Below are 11,299 nucleotides of genomic sequence, written 5' to 3'. Positions count from 1 at the left end.
GGCATTTTGGGTTGTTGTTTTTTTAATCACGTGGTCATTTAACCATCTTCCTGTCTCTGCTTTTTAGCCTTTCTGCCTTTTTTTAAACCTTCTGTCTTTCTAAAGCCTTTTTTTAAAAAAACGGTCTGCTTTTCTGCCTTGTCCCCCCCCCCCCCTCCCAGGTCTCCTTGAACATGGACGCAACTGGTCGGCCATTGCCCGCATGGTGGGGTCGAAGAGTGTCTCGCAGTGCAAAAACTTCTACTTCAACTACAAGAAAAGGCAGAACTTGGATGAGATCCTCCAGCAGCACAAACTGAAAATGGTAAGCGTGCAGAATTGGCTTCCCGTCCGCCAAGCCTCCTGACTCGGAATTCGTTTTTCCGGTGGATTCGGTGTTTGCCTTCCGGCCTGGCTCCCGGTAAACCGCTAAGGTGACGGTGTGCATGCTTCTAACAACCTCGCTGACCCGGCTTCGTGGCCAAATGTTTTGAATCCGGAGAAAAAATGTTTGCCGAGTTGTGGTTTATGGGAGATGTACGCATTCATACAGGTGGTCCTTGTTTTATAACGATTCTTAGTGGCTGTTTCGAGTTATGACAGCCCTTGAAAAAAAGTAATTTATAACCGGTCCTCACACTTATGGCCAGTCCTCATACTTACAACCGATCCTCACACTTATGACCAGTCATTGTGCTTATGGCCAGTCCTCACACTTATGGCCAGTCCTCGCACTTACAACCGATCCTCACACTTATGACCAGTCATTGTGCTTATGGCCGGTCCTCACACTTATGACCAGTCCTCACACTTACAACCGATACTCACACTTATGACCAGTCATTGTGCTTATGGCCGGTCCTCACACTTATGGCCAGTCCTTGCACTTACAACTGTTCCTCACACTTATGCCCACTCCTCGCACTTACAACCAGTCCTCACACTTATGACTGTCACAGCATCCCCAGGATCAAGGGATCAAAATTCAGGCGACTGACAGTTGCAATGGCCTGGGGCCATGTGATCACCATTTGTGATCTCCCCCTCTCCCCCCCCCCCCCGGGCTGGTTTCTAAACAAGCAAAGTCAGTGGGGGAAGCCAGATTCGCTTAACGTCTGCGATTCGTTTAACGACTGCAGCGATTTGCTTAACCAAGAAACAAAAAGATTGTAAAATCGAGCCCGCCTCGCTTAGCAACCCGTCTTGCTTCGCCAGGGAAATTCTACTCCCACTTAACGGGTTGTAAATCAAGAACTACCTGTATACAGAGCCGCAGTGGCGCAGTGGTTAGAGAGCAGTACTGCAAGCTACTTCTGCTGATTGCAGAATTTGGCAGATCCTCCAATTCGGCAGTTCAAATCTCACCAGGCTCAAGGTTGACTCAGCCTTCCCTCCTTCCAAGGTGGGTAAAATGAGGACCCAGATTGTTAGGGGCAAGAGGATGACTCTAAACCGCTTAGAGAGGGCTGTAAAAGCTCTATGAAGCGGTATCCCCTTTGGGGAGAGGGGGCGGTATAAAAGTCTAAATAAAAAGTAAAGGTATATAAGTCTTAAGTGCTATTGTTATCGCTATTGATGCAGTCTTCCATCCTTCCAAGGTCGATAAAATAAGGGCCCAGATTGTTGGGGGCAAGAGGCTGGCTCTGTAAACTGCTTAGAGAGGGCTGGAAAGCATTGTGAAGCGGTATATAAATCTAGGTGCTATTGCTATTGCTATTACTCTTCCTTTCCCCTTCCTTCCTTTCATAACTCTGCCCAATGCTAGGAGTTCAATCCTCACTGGCTCAAGGTTGACTCAGCCTTCCCTCCTTCCAAGATGGGTAAAATGAGGACCCAGATTGTTAGGGGCAAGAGGCTAACTCTGTAAACCACTTAGAGAGGGCTATAAAGCACTGTGAAGCAGTACATAAGTGCTATTGCTATTTCCTTCCTTCCTTCCTTCCTTCCTTCCTTCCTTCCTTCCTTCCTTCCTTCCTTCCTTCCTTCCTTCCTTCCTTCCTTCCTCTCTGCCCACTGCCAGCAGTTCAATTCTGAGCGGCTGACTCAGCTTTCCCTCCTTCCGAGGTGGGTAAAGTGAGGACCCAGATTGTTGGGGGAAAGACCCTTACAGAGGGCTGTAAAGCCCTGTGAAGCGGCATATAAGTCTAAGGGCTATTGCTATAGGCAGCAGGTGAGATGCGGAGATATTTCTACCTACTGGTAAACACTATGGAGTTGTGTGTAGCAAAAGCAGCAGTGATTGCGGGTGGCCGTTCAGAAAGCTTTCGTCCTCAGCCTCAGTTTGCTCAGAGGGAAAAGTGAGCTTGTGATGAGAGACCCGTGGTTATTTTTAAGCACCCTTGGCCATAGCGGTACGGTTATTTCAAGGCGCCCAGCTCTTCGGATCCCACGTTGGTTCCATCCACTTCGTCACTTTTCTGCGGCCAAATCCCCCTTCCCCCTTTTTAATAATTATTCTCCCAAAGATTAATCTCTCGCCTTCCAGCGAAGGGATGCAGCCCAGCGCATTCAATAAAAGCCTCAAGGAAGGCATGTAAATCAGGTCTAAAACAGCCCAAAGAAAACCACAGTTTAAAAAAACCAAACCCAACATGAATTAAAATCACCTCTCATCTGAAGGCCTTGGAGGTTTTGGGATGAAAGTTCTCTCTAAGACGATGATGGCGAACCTATGGCACAGGTGGCATGCATGGCCCTCTCTGCGGGCACGCCAGCCGTTGCCCCAGAGCAGCTCCACCACGCGTACACGCCTGCCTCCTGCCGGCCAGCTGGTCTTCAGGTCATGCGGGAGGATGTACGCACCCATTCGTGGGGCACATTGCATTGCAGCGCCTCCGTACCTCATTTGGGCTTCCAAGTTGGTGCAGGAAATCCTCCAGGCCCAAAATGGGGCGAGGGGGTGCCGGCCAGCCCCTCCCCCCTGTGCCCCGTTTTGGGCCTGGGAAGCTTCCTGCACCACCAACCTGGAAGCCCGAAATGGGTGAGGGGGGATGGGAAGAATGCACGGGGGGGGGGGCACAGGTGGTCATGCATGCATACGCGGGGTGGGTGGGTCGGAGGCACCTGTGCAGGGGGTGGGCACAGGGGCAGGATGTGGTGTGTGTGTGTGCGCGCCCATTGCATTAAAGGCGCGAGCGCTTTCGGCATGCCATGACCGAAAGGTTAGCCATCTCTGCTCTTAAGATAAATGGAAGACTTGCAAAAGATTAAAAGCAAAAAAACCACCTGAAAAGGTAGAAATAGCCTTGGGGAAAATAGTCTTTGCTTTGCAGCCAAAATTGGGAGCAGAATTTCCATCGCTAAGCAAGGCAGTTTTTAAGTGAGCCATGCCTGATTTTGCAACCTTCTTTTATTTGGGGGGGGGGGGAAGTTATTAAGTAAATCATGCGGTCGCTAAACGAATCAGGTTTTCTCAATTCATTTTGCTTGTCGGAAGCCAGCTGGGAAAAGTGGCAAGTAGGTCACGTGACTTGAGGACATGTCCAAACGCACCAGGAGTTTGGAAGCTCACTTGAACCAAGACATCATATATGGCTTAATGGTGGCTGGCTTAGTGACGGTTTGCCATCACCTGTCCCAGGGAGGTTGAAACGGTCATACGACACATGCCGCTTGCCAGCGGTCTGGATTTCGGTGACTTGATAGTGGAGATGTGCGATGGTCATAAGTGCGAGGACGGGTCATCGGCCACCTTTTTCCGTGCCGTTGTAACTTCAAACCATCACTGAACGAATGGCTGCAAATCTCTGTGTTTTGGAAGGGGCCAAGGGGTCAAGCCAGACTAGATGGGAGGAAGGTGGCTTTGTACGGCAAACCGTCACTAAGCCAACCACCATTAAGCCATATATGATGGCTTGGTTCAACTGCGTTTCATATATAAGATTTTTTTTAAAAAAAAAAACCCGTAATCCTCTTCTTTTCCCCCCTTTTTTGTGCTTTTCTTCTCTTTTACTTTTCATTTTCGTTTCTTCACTTTTCAACCAGTGTTTGGTATCGCCTTTGCAGAAAATTAAAAACCCCAAACTCAAAAAAAAGCAACAACCAACAACACCACCATCTTAGTGGTGTAGAATTGAGTAGTATGGCTTAGGTACTTAGGTGTGCCCGTTGTGTTTACACACCTATCCGTTGCCTAAAAAGTGACACAGCAGAGAGGTTCAGAAGCAACAACATCTGTTGCGTGTCTTCCCTGGAGCCTGATCTTATCCAGAGGATCAGGCAGGGCCAGGCAGAGTAGGAGTAAAATATGTATGTGTGTATAGATCTATATCTATATCTATATATATGCACACACGATTACTCATTTCTCTTCTCCTTTCTCTGCAAATTCCACATTGTTAAGTTGTCATATTTACACACACACACACACACACATGCATACATATGAAAACTTAACAATAAGCGTGGAATTTGCAGAGAAAGAAGGAGAAGAGAAATGAGCAATCGTACAAATCAGCAGGGAAGGAGGCAGCAGACGGCAGGGAAGGCTGTGAAGCAGGTAGTCCTCGACTTACGGCCACAATCAAGCCGGACATTTCTGTTGCTAAGCGACACCCTGGTGAAGGGAGCTCTTTGGCATCATGTCACAAGCTTTCTTGCCACGGTGGTTGAGCGAATGGATGCAGAGCTTAAGTTAGTAATACTCTGTGGCTGACGGAGACATGACGGAAGTGAGTTTTGCCCCGTTTTACAACCTCCCTTGCCGCAGCTGTTAAGGGAATCCCTGCATTCTGAGTTTTGAATCACATCCCATGTGAATCCACGGGGATGTTGCAACCGTCATAAGTGTGAAAAACCATCCTAAGTCACTGTTCTCAGTGCCGTTGTAACTTTGAGGAGTGAACTCTGACCGTCGTAAGTATAAACCACTTGCCAAACCATCTGAATTTAGAACAGTTCCTTTAGTACAGGGGGTGTCCAAACTTGGGAACTTTCAGACTTGTGGACTTCAACTCCCAGAATTCCCCAGCCAGCTGCTGGCTGGGGAATTCTGGGAGTTGAACTCCACAAGTCTGAAAGTCCCCAAGTTTGGACACCCCTGCTTTAGTGGCTGTTTGAAGTTACAACAGCACTGAAAAAAGTGACATAGCACAATTTTTCACACTTACGGCCATTGCAGCCTTCCCACGGCTCGTATTTACGACGGTCGCCGTATCCCGGGGTCACGTGCTCCCCTTTTGCGATCAAAGCCGACGGAGTAGCCAGATCCACTTAACAACCGTGTTACTAACTCACTTAACAGCGGTGGCAAGGGGGGGTTGTCGTAAAACGGGGCAAAGCTCACTCCTATAATGTCTCGCTCAGCCACAGAGATTGTGGTTGTAAGTTGTGGGAGTGCCTGCACATTCGTTGCCGCGTGCCGTTCCAGCCTCTCCCTTGTCTCTCCGCCCCCAAGGAGGATTCGACGCGCAATGACACAAAGAGGCTCCCTTGGTGTTGTGCGGAAGTTACCACGTCCCAGCGGTGGCTTTCGGGGGCACTCGCTTGGCTGCGTCAGAACGACTGAGTCACCGTGGGGGACCAGTCCTTCATTTGGAAAAACCGTACGGGCATCCCCGGGAAATCGGCTAATTGAATTTCTTCCGCTTTGCCCAGCCCTCTGCAGTCCTCACAAAATGCAGCCCAGATGCCAGGATCGCACCAGAGGGTTCTAACCCTCGCCCCCCGCCTCCCCGTTAGCATCCTGGGATTTGAATAGCCTCCTCTGAGTTCTGGGGTTTGAATGGAAACCGGCTGAACACTCAGTGTTAAGCGTCAAGGGGAGGATTTACTGGATTTTCCGGAGTATAAAACGCACCTTTTTGCCCCCAACCAAAAAAGAGGGTGAAAATCTGGGTGCGTCTTATACACTGAATACAGCATTTTTGGCCTCTCGAAACCCCGCCCCCCCCCTGCAAAAATAGCCATGCATAGCCTCTAGGAGGCTTCCAGAGTGCTCCTGGGGGCCGGGGGAGGGCAAAAACAAGCGGAAAATGGGCCGTTTTTTGTTCGTTTTTGCTCAAGCCCTCAGGAACACTCTACAAGCCTTCTAAAGGCTATCATGCCCTGTTTTTGGCAAAAGGTTTTTGCTCATTTTTGCCCCTTCCCCAGTCCCTATGAGCACTCTATAAGCCTCCCAAAGCCTATGCATGCCTGGTCTTTGGCAAAAAAATGGGCCCATTTTCTCGGGAAAAAAAGGCCCATTTTTTGCTCTTTTTGCCTGCCCCCACCTCCAGCCCCCAGGAGCACTTTGCAGGCCTCTCAAACTTTCTGCATGCCCTGTTTTTCACAAAGAAAGAGGCGTGCAGAGTGCAAAAATGTTTTTTTTTAAAAAATTACCTCTTAAAAATCTTGGTGCGTCTTATACTCCGGTGCATCTTATAGTTCGAAAAATACGGTAAATCTTGCGCTTCCCGGCTCTGCAAAATGTGCCTTTCAGGATAACAGAGTCAGAAGGGACCTTGGAGGTCTTCTAGTCCAACCCTCTGCTGAGGCAGGAGAAACCCTCTACCATTCCAGACCCAATGGCTGTCCAGTCTCTTCTTAAAAGCCTCCGATGATGGAGGACCCATAATTTTTGGAGGCAAGTCCTTCCACCAAATAACAGAATAACGGATTTGGAAGGAAGGGACCTTGAAGGTCTTCTAGTCTAACCCCCTGCTCAAGCAGGAGACTCTATGCCAGGGATGGCTAATCTTTTGTTGTCACGAGCCAAAAGCGCTGTGCTCCCTGACCGGGAGCACATGTGCATGCCACCCCACACAGGCATCCTGGGCATGTGACCCCTGCGCATGTGTGCCCCCGACCCCCCGTGCATGCGTGCATGACCCCCTCACGTGCACCCCTGCGCATGCACAGCAGAGACCCCAAACCAGCTGGCCGACTGAGCTGGGCGACAGCTCGCATGGCCGCAGAGAGGGCCGCGTGCCACACGCTTTCCATCCCGAGTATAGCGCCTCCAAACTCATGGTGCGTTTGGACATGTCCTCAGGTCACGTGACCTACTTGTTTTACGACCATCGTGATTTACAACGGCTTTGTTAACGGTGGAAGAGTAGCTGTTTATGGTCTTCTCTCTATTCTTTGCATCTTCCCAATTGATGCCATTTCGCCTAACTCCATCGTTTTCTTGAGAGCAGCAGTTTCGGAGTTTCTCTTTCCTTTTTTTCCTCCCCTTCCTTTTTGGCAAAAGAACAATGAATGCTCAGCTGGTTTGCGTTGGCATTCTTCTCTCCTTTTTTCTTAAAAAAAAGGGGGGGGGAAACCAACAACAACAACCCACGCTATTGTTTTGCCGGCAACAACAGATGTCATAAATCTGAATAGAGAGAGGTGGGGGGGGGGGGGGAGAACAAAAAGCTTGCGGTTAATCTAACCTCCCGTTTTCCTAAACATTTGCTACTCTGCATGCACGCAGCCGGCAGGAGGGCTGGGCCAAGGATGCGCAGAACGGAAGGACTCAAAATCATGTTGAGGATTCAAGATCTTGGGGATCTTGAAACGGAAAAGTTGCTTGGGAATCCCAAAGGTGTTTTTTTTCAGGAGGCAACTGGACTTTCTAGTTTTTAGTTTTGAAGTCGTTTCGCTTCTCACCCAAGGAGCTTCTTCAGCTCTGACTGGATGGTGGGGAATGGAAGGATTGATCCTCCTTGCAGACAGCTGCTCATTTGCCTCCTTTTAGAGGGTCGTTGAGGCCACCTGGAGATTTCTCTGTGTCCTCAGGGGGGTCACCTGAGTGGTGCAAATGGTTCCTGTAGTCTGCATTTCTTTCCTCTGGAAATCCATTCCTCCTCCCACCCCATTCCAAGGGTCTTCATCCCAAATTGTATGGCTAAAAGTCTGTAGAAATTCTCCATCATCCAGGTCACGTTTGTCCCAAAGGTGCTTTTTCAAGAGGCAGCTGGACTTTCTAGTTTTTTCTTTGAAGATGTTTTGCTTCTCACCCAAGAAGCTTCTTCAGCTCTGGATGGATGGTGGGGAATGGAAGGAGTGATCTTCCTTGCAGACAGCTGGTCATTTGCATCCTTTGAGAGGGTCCTTGAGGCCACTTGGAGGTTTATGTGTGTCCTCAGGGTCACCTGAGTGGTGCAAATGGTTCTTGTAGTCTGCAATTATTTTCCTCTGGAAATCTATTTCTACTCCCACCCCATTCCAAGGGTCTTCATCCCAAATTGTATAGCTAAACGTCTGTAGAGATTCTCCGTCATCCAGGACACGGTTGTCCCAAAGGGGCTTTTTTCAGGCAAGCCATCCAAGTAGCCTCAACGACCCTCTAAAAAGATGCAAATGACCAGCTGTCTACAAGGAATATAAATCCTTCCATCCCCCACCACCCACTGGGGAAGCCGCGGTCCTCCAGATGCGGCAAAGCATCCCCTGACCCCCAGATGTTGTTCTGTCTTCCGAAGATGACGACGATTAGCCTTGGTGAAACATTTCCTACCCTGCCTTTCTCCTTCATCTTCGTGCAGTTCCCGTGTCACATCTGGAGCGCCCGGGTTTTTAATCACCAAGTGTATTGTTGTTGTTGTTTAAATCCCTCTTTTCCCTTGACCCCCCGTGCTCCAAACGGAAAGCCCTCGGGAGGGGCAGGGGGAGAACAGCAGGAGGGCAGCGTGCCATCCGAAGCCGGTTCCCCAGTTGTCCATCCCGGGTTAATTTTCTTGCTCCGTCGGGGTTGCAATGAGTCACCCGGGACGCGAGGAAGAGGCGGAAGCGCCAAGATTGCTTCGCCATAGTAACGGGGCGCGTTGCCGTTGGATTGTGTTCACATCGTCAAGCACCCCAGCGGCTCCTGATAATGTGCACTTATCCAAATGGTGTCTCTGGCAGGAGTTCAAACTTCGCCAAGGCTCTCCCGTACCGATGAAATCCGGGTTTTGTTTGCTTTTCCCCCCATTTTATGCACGTTTATTCCAAGAGAAAACTCACGTTAGAAAAGCCAAAAGATTATTATTTTTTAATCTGAACAGCGTGTTGTCCGAGGACAATTAGTTTTGAGGAACAAAACAACTATAAGCGTTAATAGTAATCATAACAGGCATATTATTAATAATAAACACATAGTAATAATAAGATTAGCTTATCCATACTGGAAAACTTTCATGGTATAATTAATCATTCTCTTAATCTTTTTACTTTCTAACCTCTGTTTGTGTTAGTTAGCCATTGGTAAAACAAGTCCCATGTTAAAAAGTATTCTGTTTCTTCCTTCTCCTTTGTTGTTAGTGTTAATCTGTCCATCTCTGCACATTGTAATATTTTTATTATAACACTTTCGTCTGAAGGGATCTCTTCATTTTTCCACTGTTGGGCAAACGCAATCCTTGCTGCTGTCAACACATGTAAGATTAGATATATATTCCCTTTATTATTCTCTTCTGGTAAAATATCCCCCCCCCCCCCAAAAAAAAATATTTCTGGTTTAAAATCAAAATGCGGCTTTATCGTTTTTTCTAACCACGTATGCATTTTAGTCCAATTTTGTTTTTTGCAAAAAATTTAAAAAGTCACCCCGCCAGGTTTTGTTTCAACCCAACCTTAGCAGAAACAAGAAACAGACTCCTTGCCATGAAAAAAACCCTTTATTTATCTCCTGTGAATTAATGGCATTCACCCACTGAAAAGTCCAGGCATTATACAGTTAACTCCCTGAAGGACAGGGAGTTTTAACTGTATTGTTAACTTATCAGTTTCTTGTGATAATTGCAAGACCATGAACTTCCAGCCGCAAAGCTGCAAATTCAGTTCTGGCGAGCAATCTTGGTGGCACGAAAGGCAATGAGCCAGATCTTCAGAAATACGAACTGTTGTCTCCCACGACTACCACTCCCCTTTCCTTTTATTTATTCCCCAGCCAGGGAGGGACCATTCCACGTGTGCTTTGCTTCCCGAGTCAACTCCTTGTCCTCCATTGTTCCCCTCTCCTAACAGCTCGGTGCATCTGGAACAGGCCCCAGCTGTTCTTCCTCCTCATTTATATCAGCCTCCAAAGGCAGCTGCCTCTCCAGTGGCTGGGAAATGACGGATGACCTCATCCATCAGAGCCTTCCCCAGACTCCACAACTGGCCCAAGTTTCTCCCCAGCCTCCTCATCATCCCGAGTCTGCTGCTAGTTCTGCTGGCAGCTGGCTAGCCACAACAGTTTTTTTTTTTTGTATGCCCAAGATAAGAACTCACAGTTTCCTGGTTTTTTAGCCTGGTGCTTTAACCACTAGGCCAAACTGCCTCCCTGCATCTTCCCAGGATGAAATCATAATTATAGTGCGCAGAGGCGACAAACCCTGAATTCTATAGCTCTTTTGTAAAGCCGGCATGAAATTTTCAAAGTATTCTCCGTATACACACACACACACACACACACACACACATGTTCATGGGTGTTATTAATGCAACGGACCAAAGTAGTAGTAACGGCGGGCGTGCAATTGTGGGTGTGTCTGTGTGTGGTTGTGGTTGTGTAACTCTCTTCCTTCCTTCTGCGGTGCAGCGGATGCTGTAAGAGGCTGTGATGATGTGGAGGTCGAGCCAACTTAGCAAAAAAAAAAAAAAATACTTCCGGAAATGGCCATTTTAAGCCAATTCTCGGAATCATAGCTTCTGCAATCCCAGCCCTTGCTATTTTCAAGAATGGCTGTTTCAGCCTCCTGGTGATGTGTGTGTGTGTGTGTGTGTGTGTGTGTTTTAACACAGTGTTTACTCTTTTGCTGATGCTGCTAGTGACGACACGATGGGTTTCCACCAATATTCATAACCTTCCTTTCCTGCTTGGCTTAATCAGGAGAAAGAAAGGAACTCCCGGAGAAAGAAGAAAAAAGGTCCCGTAATCCAAAACGAGGAAACAGCTTTCCCCCCAGTCGCCGAGGACGAGGAGATGGGCCAGGATGGGTCGGGCACCAGCGGCAACGAGGAGGAGATGGCCGAGGAGGTCGAGGCAGAAGGTGAGATGTTTCTCCAGGATGAAGTTGAGTTTCTTGATCCGTTTTCATGGAGACCAGGGGTCTCCAAATTTGGCAACTTTAATGTCTATGGACATGCTCGGTCATCTCGTGTCATGCTTGTCCCAAAGGTGCATTTTCAGGAGATACCTGGACTTTGTTTTTGCTTGAAGGCATTTCGCTCCTCATCCAAGAAGCTTCTTCCGTTCTGGCAGGATGGTTGGGAATGGAAGGATTGATATTCCTTGCAGACAGCTGGTAATTACTGTATTTTTCGGAGTATAAGACGCTCCGAAGAATAAGATGCGCCTAGCTTTTGGGGAGGAAAACGAGGAAATTTTTTTTTGCCTCTGCCTCCCAGCAATTTGCCTCCTTGCAACAAACAGCAAACAGTACAAACAATA

At 48.2% G+C, this 11,299-nt stretch overlaps 1 protein-coding gene across 12 annotated transcripts in view; it reads left to right on the top strand.

Moving 5' to 3' along the window:
• NCOR2 (nuclear receptor corepressor 2) overlaps positions 1-11,299 on the top strand; it is a 213,267-nt gene that overhangs the window by 119,435 nt on the left and 82,533 nt on the right. For all 12 annotated transcript variants that reach the window (XM_081966828.1, XM_081966827.1, XM_081966826.1 and 9 more), the window contains 2 exons: positions 162-304; positions 10,739-10,898. In XM_081966828.1, coding sequence (XP_081822954.1) covers positions 162-304; positions 10,739-10,898 — 303 coding nt within the window. The remainder of the gene's footprint in view (positions 1-161; positions 305-10,738; positions 10,899-11,299) is intronic.

This window comes from Natrix helvetica (genome assembly GCF_964273705.1).
Source record: "Natrix helvetica genome assembly, chromosome: 14".
Taxonomy (NCBI): Eukaryota; Metazoa; Chordata; class Lepidosauria; order Squamata; family Natricidae; genus Natrix; species Natrix helvetica.
The sequence above is the reverse complement of the archived record's forward strand: the minus strand, read 5'-3'. Positions and strand labels throughout refer to the sequence as shown.